The sequence below is a fragment of the Lineus longissimus genome, chromosome 1 (assembly GCF_910592395.1).
Source record: "Lineus longissimus chromosome 1, tnLinLong1.2, whole genome shotgun sequence".
NCBI lineage: Eukaryota > Metazoa > Nemertea > Pilidiophora > Heteronemertea > Lineidae > Lineus > Lineus longissimus.
Genome location: NC_088308.1, coordinates 3,267,721 through 3,292,211, shown reverse-complemented (window position 1 = coordinate 3,292,211; position 24,491 = coordinate 3,267,721). Strand labels below are relative to the sequence as shown.

The window sequence follows — 24,491 nt, the reverse complement described above, 5'->3', positions numbered from 1 at the left end:
GGCAATTTTCTTGAATGTCAAACAAATATTGAAGACGAATCCACGTTTGTGCTTTTTTGTGCGAGGAGAATTTGACTTCAAAGGTTAAGCGGGATAAAGTTTTAGAAAGTTTTGATTGCTAGAGGAAGTTCCAGACTTATTCATAATGCGGTGACGGTAACAAACATATTTCAACTTCAATGAATTTGAATTCGAAATGAACTATGCTAAAGAAACGTTGTTCTACTGCTGAAAACCAAATATTACATTTAGTCAAATTAGAGATTATTGCAGCCAGAAAATTTACTCCTCAAATCATTTTCTGAAACGTCAATCACATATTAGGCATTTTATAAAAATTTCAGTGCAATTTTAGCATGTTAAATACATTGTCAACAATTTAGATTACAAGTTCAGAAACTTGTTCATTTGTTAAAATAAACGAAACAGACTGATGCTGCATGTCATTCATCAGATATGCTGAAAAAAGAATTATGATTTCATGCAATTTATTGCAAAGAAAAAGCTATCAATGACATGTCAAGCTGGACAGAATCAGAGCTCACTGCAACAGCAACAAGGCCAGAATTCTGCAAAATAATTTCACAACAACCATAAATCAAAGTAAAAACTCATTAAGCTCTATTTGTGGGCTGGTAAAAGCCACATCTTCTATGAATTTGAACAGAAAGGGAATAATTAGTGTGGGTTCACATGATTTTTGATGGAAAGTGCCAAGAGTAAAGATGAAAGGAGTAACAAATGAGGAGAAATACTTGAGAAATCTTATCTTGGCTATCGATACAGTACGGTGATTGAAACTAATATCACACAAGCGACAGGGCCAAAGCCAGCAGTCAATGATCATCTTGGTTAAGTAATCACTGGTGTCAATCATACAGGAAGGTCGCAGTTTTAACAATGCGTGCCGTGAGGAGAGGAAATGACGAGGGGTCTCAAAGCGACTATGTGTGACATGGATATGTTTCAAAGTGACAAAGGCACCGTTGATGAGAATAACAAGCCTTTGAGAATGACTTTTGTCCACCTTGTCGCTTTCACAGACCTATTGATTCCTGTCGCATGATGTGATGAAATGGACTGCGTACTTTGAGGGCAGCTTCGTCAAGAAAAAGATGCTGCTCTGTAGCTTTTTTATAGGGTGTTTGTACGAGGGGAAAATGGTCAACAAGATTGGTGTTTTAGTGGCCACCAACTGTTGTGAGAAGAAGTGACACCCTGAGACAGAGGAAAGAAGAAGTAGTTAGCCACACACGCTCGGCTTCGAGTCTTGCTTTCCAAGAGATTTTTCATGGGTTAGTCCTTGTTTGCCTTTAATAACTTATGCTGACAACTAATTAAAGACAACACTCATAAAAACAACTCACACCAGGATATAGTCCTTGTTATAATTAGGGTTGAAAAACACACCTTAAACTTGGATGCCATTGACTTCACATCATAAACATCTCGTCTGCTTTGTGAATTTCACCACAGCACCGATTCTTTTAGAACTAATCTCAAACATCGAAGGAACACCGATTCTCATGAGTCATTGAGTGGTTTGCTTCAAATCAGATATTAATTCTTGCCTGTGTGAAAGAGCTAATGATGAGGTCTGTAAAGGAAATCTGTCTTGTGAGGAGGCTTTCAAAGGATTAACAGTGCAGGTCTGGTTTTGTAATTTAACTCTCTGTGATAACCCAACAATCATACAGCACCAATTTACGTTGATGGAGACTTTTAAACTTTCGAAAATTGCTGACCAGAAATAGCACAATAGCAATGTTTCAATATTATGAAAGTTCCAAGTTCTACAATTATGCACACAGTAACTGTTCAAGTGTCTGGGAAGGGAAAGTGGAAGTAGGCGATGTCCTCCTCGGAGAATAGAGAGCGGTGATTAGAATCACAATGACAAGAGTTTCTTTGATGTTCTTTCTAATGAGCAGCATCCTCGGGGAAAGATTAAGGGAGACCGTTCAAGTTTCTTTCATCGCTCCGATGATTCCTGTCCATCACGATCAACGATACACAACAATGCGTCGTACGCGAACAATACGCCTAAATCCCGCGAGGGGAGACAGAGATTGAGACGGTGTCTGAAAGTCCAGACCCTGGAAACAGCATGAAAATATCCTCACACCTCGTTTGAAGTATGTATTTTGAAACCCTTGAAGATGTAGCTGTGTACTTGACTCCCCTAACGCCAACAGTAATGGCATCTCCTCCAAGTGTTTCACATGAAAGCTTTTCATATAAAGACGAGGAATGGAGGGATCATGTATGCTTTGTTAGCTTCGTTCCTGAGTTCTGCGTCAAAGATGTATTGGTGCTTCACTGGGGTGTGATACTTGTCACTCATAGTAATAGCAAGCTGAAGGCTGGTTGGAGTAGCAGATCTACAACTGTGAGTTTTCAATAACCATCTGAAATTCAGCTCATCTGATGAACTAACAACTATCAAAGCTGGATTCTGGCTTTTTGATAAGCCAACAACTGCCAAAATGAACCAATCAACGATGTTGATTCAAATATCCACAATCATCTTAGATGCCTCAACTCCAACTACACCTCACATAAGTTATGGACCACCAGTTCATAGTAATTAGCAATCTGAAAACATGCCAATGCTACGATTCTTGGAACAGTTCTGGTCCTGCCACCTATTGTCAACAACTCATTAAAGACGGGACAGGAGCACAGATACTCCACCAGTGTTGAGATGTCTTGTTAGCGCAACTAGTTATTGGAAGATCAAATCTGAAGATGAAAGAGCTATGAATTTCCACCGAGATGAATAGCAAATAAGGATACACTTTGCAGACCGCCAATGTAATCTGGTTCTGAACTAAGTCTCGATTTCTTTGGTGTTTTTATTCAATAAATCAATGACCAAGATGATAACAAATTTTTGCTCAGATTACATTTCTAAAATGTCATTAAAGCCATCTAGACAAGCTGCTTATTCGTATTGGTCGTTTGCCAGAGGTACAGGCTGCCACATCAAAGGGACATGAGGGACTTAACAAAGTTAATGACGGATATTACAAGAAGTCATCATCACGTGCCCTGTGATGGGTTTACAGCCAATATCATTTGACAACAAAGCGGCGTCATTGTGCCATATATTGAAATCTATAATACGATTTTGCTCAAGCGATCTACAAAGTGTACCCACAACCAAATTGGATGACCACGGTCAGCCCAACAAGCGTTTGAAGCCCTGGTGACCGCTTCTCTTCTGTCAATTACACAGGGAACTTCAGTATTTGTTCATCTGGACCAGCTCGTAACTGTGGACACCTCCATAAGCAATAGCGTATTACATTCCTGACTGATCAAAGACAGCGCTATAACTCCACTCTTATTTAGATAATGTCAGTTGAACACAGTAATAATGTAAATGACATTTGTGAGGCCTTTGTGCAGTTAGAGACTAAAAGAATATTAAGCCTTGTCAGTAAAGGTCTCCACAAACAGTGCCAGCGAAGGAAGTCTTTGTGTCTGGAATAGATTTATTAGGACAGCACTGGCAATGAAATTGGATTCTCACTAGATAAAGGGTGGACATAGCCTTTCATCTCGTGGTGAACATATCGCACACAAGATGGGGAGATGGCTGATCTGACAAGCTGATCAGTGGTGGCTTCATGAGCGAGGAGAGGCGGGAAAGTTAGCGAGATCAGACGAACGCAAAGTTAACGAGACGCTGCAATAACTTTTCTTCCCAGACGTAAGAGGGAAGTAGGCAAAATAGGAAATTGGCAAAGGACACATCATGCAGTAACTTCTCCTAACAGGGAAGTTGATATGATTAGAGGTTGGTGACACCCTAGGTGCGTTATTAACAGCACTAGCCTTGAGTTCAGAGACAGGAGATAGCACCAGTACACTGTATTTCTACGAGAACTAAAGTAACTCATGATCTGTGATTCTATTTCAAGGAGCAAGGTTGAGACACATGACGAAAAAAGACCATATTTAAGCCTAAAAGTTTCCCACAAAGTTATGCTCCTGACGGTCCTGATATTTCATTCCAATTATTAATTTTTTAAGATCTTCTTTCACTATTAGAAAGCAGATAATGATCTTAAGTATGATCCAGAAAGCATGCACAGATTGACATAATGCTCTAATCCTTCAGAGCACAAGGAAACTGCCAATAACATGCACGGTGCACATGACAGGGTAAGACGAGTTAAAGGAAAGAATATTCGAAACTTTTTCACAAAAAATACGGCAAATTTTACGATCAAAGAAGGCTGTTCATCCATGGGTGGTTACATTGCTTTGGTGGGTTCAAGTATCGATTCACTAAATCATTTGACCGATATCATAATGCCATAAGGCAATATAAATCTTTTGAGTCATCTAGGTGTTTTTTTACATAGATTTTAAGAAGATTGCAGACCCTCTAAAGTCGTCGGTTCTCTGGTCTCAACAGATTGAAAACAGCATATCAGCTGGTTTTATCAACATTAATTGCAAAAGCTGATTGGTTGAAATGCCATCACATGATCACCACATGTCAGAACTCAAGAATTAAGTCATTTTCATGTGATAGGCAACCTCATCAAGAACCAGCCATAGATGAACAAATGATGAACATGGCACGTCAAAAACTGCACTGACCTCATTCATTAACTTCTTGATTTTTTCCATATTTTCCTGTTCCTTCAGGACTTTCTCTAATTTTTCAGTCAGCATTGCCGCGAAAGAAATCGGGTCGACCTCAGCAATGTTCCTGTCCTTGGGCGCTCGCTCTGTCCTCTGCAAAGGTGAGAAGCATTACATCACATGAAATTTAAACTTAAATGATAGCAAAGGCATGGGGAAAAAAGGGCTTTTTGAGCGGTTACCAAGGCAGAGCAAGTCAAATGCTATTCTGAACTCTGGTACGGTTGAGAACCGGTTGCACAACACAGCAACATCAAAATTGACTGCAGCAAACTAGGCGTGTGACTGTCGATTTCATATCAAATGGTTTGTTATAACACTTTTAAGTTCAGAAGGGTTCACAGAGAAACAATGGGACCCTTCGCACGAATGAATCACCCTCAAAACTACACCAAGGAAAGGTAATTAACATGAAAGACACCACAAATGAGGGATAGCCCTTGAAACACGAAACTTTAAAATAACAATAAACCATCAGGATATTATTTGGTGAGAACCCTTGGGAGGGTAATTGGCAGTGTTTCCCTTACCATGCATGCCGGAGACAGCCATCTCTGGTTACCGATTGCACTAATTACTCGGGGAAAGTTCAGCGTTGGGAACGATATGGAGGTAAATGCATTGGCTAGCAATCCCTTGGGACAGGATACAGATAAGTGACATGATGGGGTGGATTTGAATCATCTGCTCACAGGAATTTGATTTCTGGGACTTGAGAGTGTATTTTGTGCACAGCATACTGCACCAATTGAAAGACAGGTGATTTTACCATTGTTTAAATTGTCTCAGGTGCATTACTTACCAAGTAAAACTGATCACAAAGGGAATGTACAGCGTTGAAAATGACATGAAGGCAAACCCACAGGCTAGCCGCTCCTCAAGAGAGAACTTATTTCAGAGCCAAAGGGTTGGATTAGAATCTGCTAGGTGACTCTAAGTTCAGAACAGAACAGTAGTTACTTGAACGGGATAGTTGCTGGTCTTACCGGTATTATGTTCTGCGTAAGAGTTGTGTCCTTATTCTGTTGTGCACTCCTCTTCATTGCCCTCCGTTGCTGCACTTTCCACTTTTTGGTGTGGTAACTTGGAGGGATGCCATCGCTGTAAGAACATGATATACACTCTGGATTAAATTCGTTATTGAAATTATATCAGCACGGTATTTCCGCTGGTTATATCCAGTAAGCAAAGTAACAAATCAATAACCAATGGAAATAGTCATTTGCAAGAGCAGAAAACCTTGAATGTAGAAAAAGAGTAACTAATGATTAACGCTTAGTCAATAATAGTGGGTGTATAAACAACTGCAGAGCATCAATCATCAAACAAAATCGATGTAAAGTTGATAGAATGACGAAATCTTTTTCCTTCAACATCATGGTACACAGAATGATTTACACTGAGTATGGTGGTAGTGGTATTCAATCCATAATGATATCCCATAAAAGTGTTTTTTTCTTAAAAGAACACAAACTTCATCTGAAAATGCAGTTAAGACAACTGGCCATCACAGAAAAGATGCATTAACTGCAACATGTTACACATGGTGTATAAAGTATATTAAATGAAATGGCCAGGGCCATTGTGCTCACCTCATGTGGAGGAAAGATGGATAAAGAGCATGGTATTGTGTCATGTAGTGTTAGGTTTGATGTAGGTCCAAGCAATTACAATTTCCCCAAAATGGCCAATTTACAGTACATTCGACCTCTGTGACCTTGAAAAGTAGGTCAAATCAAAGAAGACCCGGGTGACACATTGAATGGTTGTTAGAATTAGATGTACCTATGATATAAAATTGGTGCCAATCGGGCAAGTCATTACTAGGAATAATGGCATTTTGAAGAATTTAGGATTTGGCCCCCTCCCTGGAGGCCAAACGGCAAATCAGATTGCACCAAACTTCGGTACCTGAGATCACCTGACCAAGGGGTACATTGTGTACTTAATTTGTGATCAATAGTCATTGCAGTTAAGAAACGTGCCATAGTTACGGCCTGACGGCGAATTTACGCCATTTGACCTCTGTGACCTTGACAAGAAGGTCAAATTAAAAACCTGTGTGACATATACTGTATGGTGGTTAGATGTACCCATGATATCAAATTGGTAGCAATCGGGCAAGAAGTTAAGGAATAATCACATTTTTAAGGTTTTTGGATTTTGCCCCCTGGTGGTCAAGTGGTGAATCATATTGGACCAAACTTCGGTCCCTGAGATCACCTGACTAAGGGGTAAATGTGTACCAAATTTGGTATCAATAGTCATTGCAGTTTAGAAACGTGCCATCGTTACATCCTAACGGCCAATTTACACCATTTGACCTCTGTGACCTTGAAAAGGAGGTCAAATCAAAAACCTGGAGGATATATGATGCACCTTTGCTAGAAGTACCTACCATATTTTTTTCAAAATTTCCCGACTACTATTAAGGGAGATATTGCATATTTTCACTTTTAACGTTTGGCCCCCTGGTGGCCAAACCATGAAACGAATCGGACCGATACTTGGTCTCCAAGGTGTCATTACATAAGGGTACATGTGTACCAAGTTTCAACTCAATAGCTCTAACAGTTACGAAACGTGCCCTGCTAACGGACGACGGACGACGACGGACGACGACGACGACGACGACGACGACGACGACGGACGACGGACGCCACGGTATGGGATAAGCTCACCTCTGCTAAGAGGTGAGCTAAAAAGGGATATCACGTAGTGCCAGCACACCAGCCTCTGAAAGCTAAGGAGTTCAATATGCGGTTATGTTAACCATTTCAACAGCAATATTATGTTTGAGCAAGACATGATGGAAATGTCAGCCAGAAGGGTAAGCAAGCTTTCAAGCAAACAAACCAACCCCAATGCCACACTACCAACCATACCAAACTGATGAAGCTGAGCAAGGCAACATTGTCATACAAGGCACAATGAGGAATGAAAGGAATGAGAAGCAAACATGTGGTAGGCTGAAAAGAAAGCCAAGATTTCCAACAAACTCAAGACCAACGTTCCACCTAACTATCGGTCGACCAATCTTTCAGGCCCGCTGCACCGAAGCGAAAAGTTGTCACGCTGGAAACCAAGCGACACAACTTCTCCAAATCCAAACCAACAGCAATGAGACCTCTGAGAACAGAGCACTTTCGTTTGCTATGGGGGATCTTGTCACCAAAGCGACATCTCAGCCAACTTCTACAGTGCACAAATGATAAATCCTTTGAAGTCAAATTAATGTCACTGGTTAGGTTTCTCTCTGAAAGCCCCTTCACCAGACAACAAACAAGCCTGGGTCACCTTTGAGTTATGTATCAAGTCTTCCCTACAGGCTGGGTAACTATGGAGATGAGATGCACAACTTTGTGGCTCAATGTTCCAAAGTGGTACCAACGTCCAAGAGGCAATAAGAGAACCTTTTTAAGTTGGTGTAAAGCAGGAATATCAAGGAAAGGGCTGCAAAGGATTTTTAGTCCTTCTAAAAGATCACAGACCAAATCCCTGCACTGAAAAATAAAACGAACGATATTGGTCAGCAACTTCAGAGCATGGTTTTCACTACTTGTATGGTTTGGGGAAGGAACCACAACCAAATTTAGCTTTGTTCAACTCGAAAAACATCCCGAGATACTTTCAAGAACAAGCAGGATTTAGTACGAACATACATCAAAGAACAAAAGTACCATGTACTTCACTCGGGTAGGGCTTCAAAGCAATGATCAGACACTGCAAGTGAAAAATGGACAAAGCCTTATATCTGGAGTACTTTTTGGACATCTCAAGAGAAGACATGCAATGCTTGAACAGCTACAGGCAAGACTGGCTTTGAAGTACCAAATCCAACCAGAGCCCAACTCAACTTGGAAGAAATTGTAGCCAAATATGACCAAATTTGGCATCATATGAATAAGGAGAGTGTTTTGTTCTTTGGTCAGGTTTCGCATGAAGTAGCCCACTTGGATTAGAGTCTACCAGAGAGACCGCTTATCGCCACTTCATATTGAAGAGATGCCAACTCTGGGAGTGTTGAAGTTTGCTCACTTCGGCTCACATATCTGGTTTCCTCCTACATTAGAGTTGCTGTCGATTCCTGACCATGCAGTAAAGTACATTACTGTGAGAAATAGCCATCTTCTCTATAACCAACTGTCCAACAGCAAGAATTGATGAATGCGAATAGTAACACCGTCGATATCTAAGTTGATGCTCAGCTCTCAACCAAAAATGTTCATATCTGGAAAGGTTAGGCCTGAAAATTGAAGACTCAATGAATCAGCAGGTTTAGGATGATTGGAGGCATCATACAGGGGAAGGATGAGGTTATGCCACACTCTGCAATGCCAGGCAAAAGATGAAATAAAGTGACGGAACCCTTACCAGTCCGAGGCTCCTCCAACAGGGGAATTTGACAAATACCACCTGAGAAGTGGAGAAGTTTGATGAACATTTAGTTTCAAGACAAAGCACATAACTCGGCAAACTGAAACTGAATTCTGGTCCCGAAGACTATAATCAAGTTAAGGTTCCTCTTGAGCAATATACTGTACTCATATCAGCATATGCCTTGTTTTTCTTCAGTACAATTTCATTTCATTTTATTGATCAATCATCATTTCAAAAAAATACCAGAGAACTTGCCAATTCGCAGCCAAACTGACTAAAGAATCTCCCTCACCCAGTCATCTGATTTGAGAACGAAGGTAAACCTCTGCACCTCAATATGTCATGAATGAACACAGCATCTCGGGGTACTCTAAGAGGACAAGAGACACGTGCGGCGGTCCTTTTACTCCTCCTGAACAGATGCCAGAGATAATGAGAAGACGACTCCCTATCTATGTCTACCCGCAAACACGGTAACAATGAAAGGCATTCACCTCTTTTGATTACAGAGACTACACTAGTTGCCGGCGGGCTGGGTTGAGTAATCACGCATCAGAGAGAGACGAAACCCAACTGCGACTTAACTGTCACTAACTTCCATGATCTGTTGACGGGGCAATTCAAGCTGACAACTTTGCCGAGTTAAGTATCGTAATTATCATAGATTGTTCCCAATTTCCTGAAGTTTCGCCGCTAACAAGTGCACAGCAACATCAAAGTCTTTAACTTCTGAAGTTTTAGAAACAAATGATATCCATGCAATATGCGAGAAGGTTGGCTTTTGATTTGATGTTCAGTTAAAGGGGATCAAAACGGGTGATTTTAGCCTTTGCCACCTTTGTGTAATTACTTACAAAGCCCTCTAAAAGGTGAAATGAAAGATATTGCTGTTTTTGATCTCCCTTTGTGGCCCCATCAGAGATAATTAAAAGAGGAAAACAAGAAGTGACTGAAATATCAGATGAGGAGAGATCTAAGAGAGACATTCATTTTTAGCCATCACCAAAAGGCGGTGAATTAGAATGACGTTTAGATGTCACCAAGTTGGCAAATTACTTCTCTTTGTGACTACCACAAAAGCAAACTTGAAAGTTCCCGGATACATGGGCATAAAGCACCAGTTCTCAATATGAAACTCGATATTCCTGCTTGTGGTGATAACAATTAATCTGTAGATGGCAGCATGGTAGTTGAGCAGAGCGATGACAATCAAATAGGTAAACTTTCCGAAAGTTAATGCATGTGGTTGATGTAAATAGTGGTTGTTGTAGTATCGGTCATTTGCAGTAACCAAGTTATTTTCCAGCTTCGCAATGCTTTAATCACAAATATTCCAGAAGGAGCATACTAGACTTCAAGCGATGTCAAAGAGTTTGGGGGTCAAGATCCCAATTATGCCAGTACATAAACTTGAAACGTAGTGCTCTAGCTCATGGGTAGGAGTTTCTGAAATGTTTTGGGCTGAATGAAGTAAGCAAAGACCAAGACTGTCGGTCGCTCTTTCTTGAACAGTGCAACTTTGATATGGAAAGAAATGTAAGCTATACAAATGAATCATAACCTCAAAACAAATACTTGACAGAGCCCGAAAAATTGATGACATGGTACTCACCCACAACTTGCAGTGAAAGTTATGATTCTTGATGTCAGACTTCGCCTCGGAGGAATCTGAGGGGAGAAGACTATCGGAACACGTGGACACAGTAACGACCGCTTGACGACGGTAGCACCAATAATCGATAACTAAGGTGTATGGATCATGCCACATGATCTCTCGTAAATGCTGATATCGTTATCTAATATGTCACGTTTGCTTCTGCTGCAGCAGCAACAGGAAATCGTCGCTTTGTTAGCCGTATCCCTCGCGACAAGAGCAACATGTTCTGGAGGCAAGACTTCATTAGCATAACAATATGATGAAAGGCACCGCCTCCAAATCAAACATATTGACATCAAAGGGACTCAGCACAAAGCGAGCTTTTTATTCAACAATGTAACATTTGCGAGTTTTCATTTCGATCCATTTGATCATTGTCACACCTTGTTTATGCTCAGATAGTCAACTTCCACCCAACGCTCACTGGATATTGGTCGGATAATTTTCGATAAAAAGCGTAATTCGCCGATGAAATGGGAGGTTGGGTTTTTTTCTAAGAGAAACCGAAGAGTAAGCTTTGTGTGCTCCGTCGCATCAAAGCCAGGTGCATAATTACATGGGTGGTAAATTCACGACAAGAAAGAAAATTAATGAACAAGGTTTTCCAAGTCCTAAATTTACGATAAAATTCTTTTTTTCTTGGAGATGAATCTTTTGGTGTTTTCTCTGCTGGTTACTTGGAGGGGATTAGTCCGATTAGAAGAACCAGCCAGGATAAAAGGCGAATCCCTTACTAATCAAAACCACTTGAAAACTTGAAAGAAATTCATTTCCGATGTATTTGATTACAAAGGAACGTAGACTATTTTCGCTGCCGAAAGCAAGGTTTCATATGACTCTGTACGATTATTCGTCTTAGTATAACACTGTGGTAGAACCCAAAGGGCTAATCGCTACACATAAAGCTAATAACTCCAAACAAAGTTTAGTGTTTTGTGATTATAACAATCTGTACGGAAGCCCAAGGGGGATTCTGATGTGAAATTGTCATATTAGTTATCAAAGTAAAATCAGCTAAATGCCCACACAATCAAAAACTACCAAGAAAGTACCCTCTAAAATTACAGTTTATAACTACACACCATCTGATTTTTTGAAATTGGGTTTCTATGGAGTACCAGGCCATAGCCCACTGAATGATTTCAGGTTTTGAATTTTGATTATGTCAAGTTAACCGCTGATGTCTAGGAAGGTTAACTGGAAGGCCGAATTTGGGCAAGCCAAATTCAATTCTTTATTGCTTCTTCTGGCCTGCTGCTAGCCCTAGAGTCAGCACATTTATAATTAGATAGCACTTCAACGGGTATGCACTGCTCATGACCAATTAGCCAAGACGCCATTTTTCATAACGAGATGCTGGGTATCTCATGCCCAGAAGTGGTAGCCAAGTTTAGTCAAACTGGCTAATTGGACACGAGAATTAATCTAAGTGGCGGCTTTAAAGGATTCAATTAATTTACCTGTTTTAATTTTTTTCAACATTGACACCAAGGTTGGACACATTGGATGACAGGCAAATTTTTTATCAGATTTTTTTAAAGATAAGTAACTGTAACTGGGGAGGGTTGAAGCCAATCAAACTGACATCAAAGGTTCCGCATCCAGCAAAACTTGACAGCTAAGAAATCTTTAGCTGCAGATTGACAATTAGAATCGGGCACAGTCCAAACAATAAGGTGCACTGATTAAATTTTACAGGATTTTTTACGATAATTCTTCAGGCAAAATAGAAGAAATCAACTTATATTGCAATGGGTCACTCTAACTCTACTTGAAACACAACTGTGGATGGAATGTAACATCTGCCACACCCCCAGCATTCTTGATAAGATCTCACACCACTTGAAAGTATACTCCAATAAGTCTATTCAGTTTCAGAGTGCATCCCGAGGGTGGATATGGTCACAACTGTGAGGGTTGCAATAAGAGATTCAGAGAAAAAAGAGCAAGGTCAAAAGGAATTAGTACATTACTGTTCCTCATTATCATTAGTACAACCCTCTATTTTATTTAAGTAATAACCCAAAGGCTTCAAACACCCCAATTTTTTGACACTTTTTTACCAAAGTTGTACAAAAGAAGTTTTGAAACCATCCAATTCAAAATCTTACTTTTATCCATTCGGTTGAAAATGAACACTGTTCAGTTTCGGAAGAACAGTAACCTGAAGCATGGTGATCGGTATCAACATCCTTTGAAGTTCAAATCCCTGTTGCCTCCGACTCGTACAGAAACAAAGGGGTCAACAAGAATTCAGCGCCACTGAGCTGGAAGTATCAGTTGATAAAGGCACAATCCCAACCTCTCAGGTGGACTTATAAATTGTCTTAGAAGAATACCAAATTTTCCAAGTGGATTGGTCAGAAGAGAGAGGCAGCCCCCAAACAGGGATAAAAAGTCTGCACATCCGTCTGGAATGTTGAGAACATGAAATGGTCATATCACAAGTTTACTGGGTTCAAGGTTAAACGCTGCAATATGCTGTTGGACATGGGGTTGGTCAGGGGAGTTAGTGATATCGGACAACCTGATTGTGTCCTGGGACTCATGATGATTGGAGAGGCGGATTCCTGTTGCAAATGATGGCAAAACATACAAGGGGATGGCACAAATCAACAGCGCCAGCAAACTAGTGATTTTTATTGTTGTTCAGTTTCCAGAGCTGGAACAACTAACAAATATCAGTACATGTCAAGACCATGCTGAGTGATTTTGAAAGTCGACCCCCCTATACTTCAAAAGCCCTTTCAATTACAGATGGAATTAAATGGTTCATGGAGGTTAAATTAGACCCTTCTTACTTTCAAAGAAATGATATGGATATACAAGAGAAGATAAAAGCTTTGACTCCGTGTTGACGAGAGGACCATGGAGTAAGTGATGACTCACAACTGGAACCCTTAGGGTAGCATACAATATTACCCTTTTCTGGACTTCAAAAGACCAACAAGAATAATGTCATACACGCCATATGCACGCAGCTGTTCGAGATGGTATTATTGAGTTTGTCATTTATTCCGATAGAGAAATGATATCATGTTATTTCATGCTCATGGAGCAGCACAATGTTTCTGATTTGCTCTGTCCTCAAGAGGTACAGTGGCACTTTCCACTTTAACCCTTTCACACGGTGTCCAATTGCCACAAATGATGATAAACATTAAGGTCTGAATAGTCACTTAGTGACTGAACTAATATAAAGGTGAATTTACTCCAAAGATACAAGCAATGTCATCGAATGAGATACAATATTACACCAAAGCTCAATTTATGTAACTACATTGTATAATGATATTGCCAAATGTGTCATAGGATCAAAGGGACATTTCTTTTCGGAACAGATTATGTAGAAACTTGCAATGTTACTTATATTTTCCATACCAAGAGACTCCATCTTCAACCTATTTAACTGAAACTATGTTACCAAACCCTCTAGCTGGCCTTTTGCGGCAGGCCATAGCATGCCCTTGGGGAGCATAAAAAACAAGGATTATCTTCACCACTTTTTTAATGAATCACAACTCCCATTTTGTTAAGCTGATGATGATATCATGAGTGAAATCTCAGGGGTGAGCAAAGCGCCATCTAACCTAATTATAATCCGCTGGATGTGAAGCGGCAGCGGACTTGTCTTCAAGATCACAGGGATTGGGTTTTAAGATAGTCCCAGTTTGCCTGCGATGACCCAAGGCAAGTGTACACCTTAAAGAAATGTCAAAGCAAGGCTGCATATCTTGGAAATCATAAGTGTAGAAACGCATCAAAGGGACCGGTACCATATTTAACACCTTTTCATTAAAAGAATAAACTGATGGTCTCAGGTTTCATCCCTTTCTAGTTCCAGGCTGGCCATGTTGGTGACCATCAATGAAAAGTGCCGTCAACATATTATAGGCTAATCTGATGAAAGATTTTGACAATTCAAGTTGTCCTCTATGAGTTGCCAAAATAACAAGGTCAAAGAATACGTCTATCAACGATATACTGGATTTAGAAACAGAATACTTAAGCACATCCTGCCAAGACTCCTTGATGTCTTGGACCTTGTAAAAGAAACAAGCCTGAAGGTAGCCAATCAGAAAGCAGAAGGTTGCCATCGCCAAAATAATTGTTCCTTAAAGCCAGTTTTATCAAATCAGTGACCTTGGCAAGAGCAAATAACTTCATATTTGACATCTACCATCATAACTTCAAAGAGAGCATGTTTTTGACTTTGACTCACCCTACTTCAGACAGGAAGAACATGTCAAACATATAAAGGTACCAAGAACAACCTTCTCTTCTCTCCAGGGGACTTTTGAAGACATCTCTTGCAACCTTTGAACTAAGCAGCCAGATACTTTACTAATTCTTACAATTCTGATGGATGAAAGAACCACTTTTACAGTTCCCCAAATTTTCATTCCCTATGGTGTGTACATAAATACAGATACTGTCAGACCAAATGTGATGGACAGAAAATTTCTGGATACTGCACTGATGGATCGAACATCTTTAGCATACTAATTTCACCCAAAAATCATTCAAACATACCCACTGCATGAGTTTCCTGTATTTTTGCGTACAGATCAATTTGAAGATACATCACTCAAGCTCATTTTCAGGGAGTTAGAAGTAATTCGTAAAAGTATCCCAACTATTAAAGAGACAACCTTACAAAATAACAAACTGACACCTTATTTTGGAACATCAGCTACATAGACCCTCACTGATTTTACCAACTGTGTGTTTCTTTACTAAGAACTCAACGTTCAAAGAACACAGGGAGATGTCCTCATGTCATCGGAATACCAAATGTATCCAGACTTCCTTCAAGACTCTTAGTCATCACCTAATGTCGAACATCAAAAGCAAGGAGGCACATTTAGATGCCAAAGTGATGTGCACCTTCAAATGCTGGCGGAGTCTATTGGGAACAAGGCACAGAGGAGCAGTTCTGGACACTCTCTCTTTTGGTTTCGTGCTTATAAATATTCATGACGGCGATGTGCGTCAGAGCCAAAGAAGCCTATGCCTCCCTTGTGGACAACATTGCCCAAAGATCAAATAGGCAGTTGATCAAAGACACCAAGATATAAGTTGGCAGATGATCACATCAGACGAATATAATTAACTTCTAAGGAGACGTTACGAACGATTTTCTTAATAAAATCATATTGCTTTGCGATATGCTAATGACGGAGAAAAAGAGAAAAACACAAGCAGGATATTTAGCAAATATCTTCTATAATTCATAGAATAAACTTAACATTCACCCCTGGTGTAAGACATGTTTGAGATGGATGTGTGCAGGTTTCTTTACCTTTTTCGTTAGATAATATTCCAAAATTTTAATTTTTTGACTTGAAACCTCGAGAAAAAGTCTTGAACGTTAAACAAAACAGCTTCGCGTTACAACCTCAATTGAAGCAGACAGAAACCTCACCGCGGCAAGGAAGAGACCCAATGCTTTCACTTTTTAGCATTCCCCACTCAAAATATTTTCAAATTTCTCTTAACTCACCCTCTCCAAACAACAAATCTACACTAAAATCTCCAGAAAAATTTACAAGAAAATAATAAGAGCACATTTTACAAATTGAAATCAACTAGTTACCCCTGAATGTTCTTGGTAATGAATGCCTCATTATCATATGCCTGAGCAGATGTATGTGTACCACCGACATGTAACCAATGAGCATCGATATGACAATTCACACCAACCAAGATGGATTCGAGCAACTTGGGCCCCCGATGCAAAAATTACAGCTTATAACCCCGTATTCGGCTCCTGGTAAGTACAAAAATTTCAACATCTATATTATGAATATATTTAGAACCCGCTTTAGTAGCCCTTTTTCCCAAAACTCACAACACAGCGTAGAAATCTTAAGATGAAAGTGGACCTACCTGTCATTCTCGTTGTGCGGTTAGAAAATGGTTGACTCCTCAGCCATAAGCGTAGAGTAAGTCCACATGACAGCAATTACTGTCAAGCCACAAATTTTAAATGAACCACACACTTATTATGTCCTAAGTCCCATAGAAGTGTTTTTTCACCGAGTGGTGGTCAACAATGAGGTTTAGTTCCGTGATGAACACATTTAGAGCACCGAAATGACACTGACTCCCACCATGAGAGTAGCTAGCACAGTTCTCACCGCACCATGCATGTATTATGAAATATAAAATTTCATAAAGCTGCGTATAGTTTTGTTCATCGCACATCAAAGCGTTCAATCATTACATATCCATCTTTGTAATTGATACGTTCGCCGCGAACATCAAAGTGCTGTACCTGCAGACTTTTAATAGATTAAAGGCTTTGTGAAGTAATTGCGTTCAGGCGCTGACGCTCAGTGACGGGAGTGTGCGGGGTGCTCCTGGCGACTCGGGCAGAAAATGATATAGTTGGCCGCTGTAGTCTCGGCGATTGTTCTGAATCCTCAGCGATCAAACGCCCTGTTTTGTCCCCTCTCATAAATAAGGGGATGTGGTTTAATGAGCTGATAAAAGGCCAACTTCACAAACACAATATGCACCCCATGTCAACTCGCCTCCGTCTTCAGTCAGCGCTTTGTGCGCGTACATCTTGAACAATTTTGTTTTTCCCAAACCGAGGCAATGGCAGCCAATCAGAAATCATGTCTATATTGGATAGGACCTCTTCATGTATTGTCTTTTGATTTTAGCAAATTTTGCATATAAAAGGAATTTCTTATGCTTTACTGAACTGAAGACCAATCAAAGGAGATTAGAAGCTAGAGTAGACAATTATGGTGATGTTTTGAAGTTACTGATTGTGGCTTTATGAGAATCTACACTTAGGCAAAGAGAATTTCAGAGAATATCTCAATGGAAAAAAAACATATGGAATAACAGCTTCTGATAATCTTTGAACATTTTTATGATGAAAATATTTTAGGTAGTTACAAAGAAGATGTCTATTTCAGATTATTATTATATATATATATATTTGAATTAGAACAATTTGATTTGATTATCATACAACATCTTTGTGGTTCATTTATGACTAACCAATCATGTACCTTTGAAACAAACGTTTCATCAAAGTACAGCGTAAACCAACAGCCCAAATGAATATTTTATGTATATTGCCTCATTTTCATATTTCCCGTCAGCGCGAGGCACTCACGTTGAGAACTGTTGATCTGATGCTCAGAAGAAGACGGAGCGCATTTATATCATGATCAGTTTCGACTCGAGTCTCACCTGGTGAGAATCGTGGAAACTTGAACAATCTTTAGGTTTTGGTATTTGATGAAATCTACAACTCCAGAGAGTCCTCTCTTTAGACTTTTGATGTTGCGCTTTGAGAGATAGCGTTACTGCATTTTATCACGGTTGGTTTTGACTCTCGTAGTGGGGAACCTCGAATGAGTTCTCTGTTTGGGATTTGGCGCAATCTACATTTTTTCTTTTCTTAAAATTATGATTTGTTGTGCTTGGAGTGTGAGAGTACATCTTGATTATATCAGATTTGGTTGTGACCCGAGTCTCATTTGTTGAAATGGGTGGACCTCAAACCATTTTGTGAATTTAGAGTCATTGATAAAATCAACTGTATCACTATAACACATTTGATGCTGTGCTTGCACAGAGTAAAGGTAATTGTCCAATCTGATATGACGGTTGGAACATGAAATTATCACAAACGTAAAAAAAAATCAAAGTGAAACCGTTGGTTTTTGTTCAGCAGGGCAGATGTCATTTGTATCACGTTATAAAGACACCACCATTGTGACCAACTAGACCAGATAATCGGAGTATAATAGAATAACGCACCTAATCTAATATTGATCTCTTAAATCCCCGGCTGCATTCAAACGCAACCAATTACAACGGAATTGTGTTAATGGTCCAACCATAAGGTGTCGGTGTAAGCACATTTGAAGCGCTCGGATGGTAAAGCACTGAACTGGCAAAGGAACAGGTCACAGACTCAGCTGCCTTTGCACGTAAATGCATTATTTCGTAACTGAGCAAGAAATTTGTTCACCCAAGGCCTCAAGCCAAAATGTAATGAGAGTTGCAAATGATGTTTATGATCACACATTGCTAGGTTTTCAAACCTCTCATTTTCCTCATAGGAGAGGAGAGATCATCATTTGGATTGCACACCCCCTTAAACTTTGACATAAGAGTGGTAGATCTCAGTATAGCTTATTGAGACACAAGACAGCAGTGTACCCTAACACAAATTCATTGCGAGATAAGACAGTTGCACATAATCGCATAATGGCCGCCATCCATCGTCATTGTCGCAGCTCATATTCCTGTTACACAACTTAGGGACTGAAACATCCAATTAGGGCTTCTTTGATCAAGTGGACATTGGTCACATCAAAGTCTTGCAAATGGTTTGATGTCGCGTGATCGAAATCACCGTTTCTAATCACGATTTCTTGGGTGGCTGTTATCCTGACAATGCCCGACAGCATGCTGAGCATGTGTGTCTCTAAAATATCACTCAATTTCCACTGCATTTATAAAAGCCCCTAGATTCTTAGGGTGACAGTCCGTAAATTCGCCATTTTCAAAGATTTTTACAGGACATAATCGATTATCACCATAATGGCTTATCGTTTTCAATTGTGATGTCCTAATCAGTCCTTTCGTCATTGCACAATTACTATCCAAATATCACACTAATCATTCAAAACTGGCATCGTTATTTCTGATCCCTTTGATGGCGATGCCGAGCGGAAATTAGAGGGCGGGGCTACATGTCACTAAAAGTGAGAGATGACCTACAAATAGTGGGAAGGAAATAAAGAATCTACATCTAGGTCAAGTGATAAGTTGATTATCAGTGGATAGCGATTTTAAACATACTAAATATCATTTTTATTTTTTCTGATATAGTCCTCCTTCACTAAAGGGCCATCAAAAGGACAGAGATAAGCAGCTCTTATCATGTTCAGAGACTCATTGCATCGGATTTCAAAATATGAATGAACTTTATTCAATGACCATAGGAAATATAACAACAAAAACAGCTGTGTTTAGGATTTCTTCATCAGAGTTAAAACAAAGAAAATAATCACTTTCAGGTATACCTCATCATCGCGTACTACACCATTGTCGGTAATGAATCGTGATTCACCGAAGACACATCCTTTTAAAACAAATGATACCATCAAATATTCATAGGAACTTTGTTGTCAAAAGAAGCTTTATTCCCAAGACGTCACACATCCCCATTAAAATTGTTACCTGGACTCTTTGACGAGAGTTAATTTGAAAGATGCGTTTTTCTCCTACATTATCTTGACAGAGACAGAGGAATTTTTGATCTGACACCGTGAAATGAAATCAATTCCACTTTGGCGAGCTTTGAAGTTAGAATTCCAATATACATGGCATATCATAGAAGCCTTTGATACCGACACACGACCAAACCAACTAAAGCTGACAAATTTTCAGGATTTCTCATCTGAGCTAGGAAGCGGGCATATCAAACAGAGCTTTCAAAATGAAATGGGTTGAATTTTTACCTTCAATTCATCTGCAAAAGATTATAATGAATCTTTTGTCATCAGTACCAAGTCAGGACTGAATTGAAGAGGAGAAGATATTACTCAATCCCAGACCAATTGGGAAAAACACACTAATTAAAGAAAATTGACTGATTTTGTGCACACTGCTATAACCAAAACACAGATTTCTCCATCTGCAAATTTGGTCACTCTCATTTTAATTTGGGCTATACCCTTAAAGGGTGCAGCCAGCATGCAGACCTGCGAGACTGGCTCTCACTTTTATAGGCTGCATGCAGTGTTGGGCAACAAGTAACAAACCACAACAATGCCATAACAATGCCATAACTCTGCAACAATGCAACTCCAATCCACTCAACTCATTCAGTCAAGATAAACTGACCACGGCGAGAGACGGCCACTCGGAATTCCTGGCACATCCCAATCTATCAACATTCAATGAGCAAATCTGTTGTCTCTTTCTACCCTGGCTACAATGATTGCCAACTTCCTATTGAAAGGAACTGGCCATTGAATGGCTTTCGAGTGCCTCAATTGCATTATTGAGACCAATCTTTGACCAATTATTTCATGTCAGTTTCTTTTTCTACCTAATCCAATCTGGTCGCGGTACATTATGGACAAGTTAGAATTTCGCCAGAAGGGGGCGGCAAGTTAATAAAGATGAAAGTACCGCCGTCGCTTCTCTGACGGTAGATTGTCGGATGACCTGTTCGTACTGCTGAGCACACAGGTAATATTATCCATCACCGGATACAAACTCGCGCCAATCTGACAGCAGTTGGTCACAGCGTGTTTTTGATGTATCCAATATTTCCGTATCTATGAAGTTAACAAAGGGACAATGCTTTAATCAAGTGAACAGAGCTGGCTAACCATGAAACTTCAATCGGCGACATAAAAGAATACGGCCAGTTCGGTCCAGCCAGATTGAACAAGATAAAGGTTTCAAACATTTAATATTCCCTTTGATTCGTTGGATCATTTCATTGAAGCCCAACCCGCCTGTCCACAGCCATTAAGCCTTTTATAGCCATAAAGGAAAGGCAAATCAAATTTTCATATCATGTGTTTTAGAAGCCAGCTGAACACAGTCACAATTCCGACACTGTGATTATACGGGGAGAGATCAAAGCTATTTGGCCACTTCAAACACGAGAAAATAAACACAGATCTCTGCTATTGTTTAGCTAATGCCTGCTAGTTGCTCAAGCTTTGATCTCCTCTCTTGCAATGCACAGGGGGTACGTCTGGATTCAGCGCATAAAAAGAACCCTGTGGCTGCCATTTCTTCATGTAACGACACCACATGACTGACGAGATGTAATGAACATCATCAGAATTAATGGCATATCAGAGTTTTATTGAAATAGGGGCATATAAGTGTCATTCATTTTGATTTGGAAGTAACCATATACCTATTCATAGATACTGAAATAACTATATCTATCTACTATGGGGGCGCTACAATCTAATGTTTTAGGTTGAGCATGTCATCAATGGTCTATGTACATCCAAATTTCTTTCAACTTCCACTGATTTGACTTGTTCCCAACTTGTGGGAAATGGCTACAAAGAGCAGTGCAATTCAGGTTTCATGTGGAAGCGGGCTAGTTAAAGTTGACACGGACGACTTCAGGTTAGGGACTGGGTGGCCTGGCTGAAGTTAACCACATTATTTCAACCTAGATTCTCCCTGTAGGACTTGCGGGGTTAACCACATCCACTCAGCAATTCTTGAAATATTCGTCATAATTCTTTGATCTAATCCCGACATAATCCATTCTTTCTCTCGAGTTGGTATTCTTTAGTGAATATCTTTGATGTTGGGGAAAAGACGAAAAAACCATTCTGAATATAAATGATCTAAAAGTCGAAGCAATCGAATGTAATAGGTTATCCATATGTGGTTCATTGATGACAAAAAAGCTATCGTGGATGATATTGTAACCCATCGCTGAATGACGAGAAAAAATCTGATCATATCTCTGGCGTGTCTAACTGAGAGAGGTTCGCCCATCTTCAGCTTTCATCTCAATGTTTGTCATTAGTCTGTATCAGCAGAGTACAGGGTGTATCGACAAGATGATACACGAGACAAATTGACTCAGGCAATGGATTTCAATAAGGGTTACCACTGCGACAAATATTAGGCAAGAAGTTGTTTACAAGAAGGGTGTGAAAAATGACAGCCAAAAGGATTTTCAGCATGGCAATGCAAGCCCAAATCCTGCAGCAGTGCAAGTCATTTCTATGCCAATTTGTTCTCTAAAAAGCCATTGTTTACTTGACATTGGTCACAGATGAATGACCTTCTGGGCTTCGCCAGTCAGAAACTAATGCTAAAAGTGTCGCAGAAACTAGCAATTTTAGTCTCGGCGACCGAACCCTGACAACAAGCACTGAGTTAAGTGTCTTTCCAAAGGACACCCAACACCAACAAATAGGCTGAACAGAAGTTTGAATGAAATCCTACCATCAACCACAACATAATTTCCCCAGATCAAAAGAACCATCTCTTAACCATGCACATACTGCTCTCGTGACAGAACCTACTTCATAAAATTCTCAATATCCCTTTCCTTTGAAATTATATGCACATCAATTTCCGCGACAACCAGGAAGATATTAGTTATTCATTAGGTTCATTTCCATAAAAGATGCGAAGTGAACACCCTCACTCTGCCTCCCTCTGTTGTTTACATCATTAACAGAAGCAGGGGGAGGGGCTGACTGCGTCTCCATCTATTCATGTATCTGTAACTAAACTATCTTGGACTCGGCACCATTACGAATGCAGCTTATCCGACAACTCCATCTATTCATAGGGCACACAACTAACATTTCCCTCGACTGAAAGAGAATTTTGTTTTCTTTCTGTCAAGTGCTGCCACCTGGCTGTAATAAAGGGTGCTAGTACACTGTGACTGCAAAGCTGCTGCCATCTGGCAATAAGAAACTGAAATGTTTGTAATGCAATGGGAAATAGCTTCAATCTGTAAAGTAAAGGTGGCAGAGCAGTCTGAAGACAAGAGCAAGCATTATAACAGAGAGAAGGGAAGGAAAACAAGCATAACCATGCAGAGTCAGCATGGGCAAAGAAGATTTTCCCCAATGAGAATCAGTTAACTCAAGGGCAAATTATTCCAAGACTAACAAACTTTGAAACACTGCCTCGTCCAATTACCCAACTGCCTTCACTCACCAATAAGCGGGCCTGAACCTGCGTCTGATTAACACTTAGGTCTCACTTAGCCACTAATTAAAAGGTGTCAGCACATCAAAGGCATTCCTGGGAGGCTCGATCAACTATGCTGAAATACTACCCAACTTCATAGCTTTAGCGAGTAGGCTTTGTAGCTGTGGTTTTATACGCATTTATGCAAGTAACCCTTGAACATCTCACATAGGCTTTTACCTCCCTACATTAAGTGTAGCCTGCCAAAACACATCCACTCTAAAGGTTTTATAACACCTCAAACTTCCACCAACTTGAAAATGCTTTGGCAATGTTTACATCCAAGTCTTGGGGGTCAGATGGCCAAAACACGGTGATAGTATTTTGTCAATGTTGACTGACCAGGCACAGGTAGGCCAAGTTATTGGGGACTTTTCGCAGATAATCCATGATATTTGAAAACAAAATTCAACTTACACACTGCTGTCTGTGAGGGACATGGTTTCATCTGTGAGGGCATCGCTGGATAGACTCTGTAACTCGCTGTCCTGCGCCGAAACTGGTGCGTATGAAACATGGTAAGGATTTGGAACCTTCCCACCTGATGATATATAAGGCGTGGACCTGAAAATAACAAAACAAAACTTTTCAAAATGATGCTGATGGGTGCAACGATAGAGGAATCAGTATATATTTATGGAAATGAAAAATATGATATATGAGAAAAGATCAGGGCCTGGTCTAATGTTCCTCCAGTGGCCACCTTCTGAAAAAATATATATGAATTTGAAGACTTTAGATTCTACTGCCTTCAATCCCCAATGTGTTCTGAATCTGAAATTACGAAAGGAGTGGTGGGTCTAGATCAACCCCTGCTCGAAAGAAAGATATCCTTTAGAAATGGAATGTTCCAAAAAGCCCAACACATGTCCCCTTGTAACAGATCATAATCGAGAAACTTTTTCTGTCCAAGTTGAAAAGAGGTGCTAAATATACTACAAACCAATGATCTCAGTTGTTTCTTCTTGATAGTTTTTACCAGGAAGCTTGAGAAACCACATCAAAACAACATCAGCACCAGATTCAAGTAATTAGCAGAACAACACAGGATGCCTAA

At 40.0% G+C, this 24,491-nt stretch overlaps 2 protein-coding genes across 6 annotated transcripts in view; one reads left to right on the top strand and one right to left on the bottom strand.

The window, feature by feature from the left end:
- The window catches only part of LOC135485252 (axin-1-like), a 78,666-nt gene that overhangs the window by 37,654 nt on the left and 16,521 nt on the right, over nt 1–24,491 (bottom strand). For 3 of the 4 annotated variants that reach the window (XM_064767111.1, XM_064767119.1, XM_064767103.1), the window contains exons 3-6: nt 23,852–23,998; nt 9,034–9,075; nt 5,646–5,760; nt 4,615–4,752 (exon numbers count right to left, since the gene is read on the bottom strand). In XM_064767111.1, the coding sequence (XP_064623181.1) occupies nt 4,615–4,752; nt 5,646–5,760; nt 9,034–9,075; nt 23,852–23,998 (442 nt within the window). The remainder of the gene's footprint in view (nt 1–4,614; nt 4,753–5,645; nt 5,761–9,033; nt 9,076–23,851; nt 23,999–24,491) is intronic. The other variant, XM_064767127.1, reaches the window with a different exon arrangement.
- LOC135485280 (programmed cell death protein 6-like) overlaps nt 16,388–24,491 on the top strand; it is a 35,034-nt gene continuing 26,930 nt past the window's right edge. Inside the window, exon 1 of one of the 2 annotated variants that reach the window (XM_064767147.1) lies at nt 16,388–16,469. The gene's annotated coding sequence lies outside the window, so the exon portion shown is untranslated. The remainder of the gene's footprint in view (nt 16,470–24,491) is intronic. The other variant, XM_064767138.1, reaches the window with a different exon arrangement.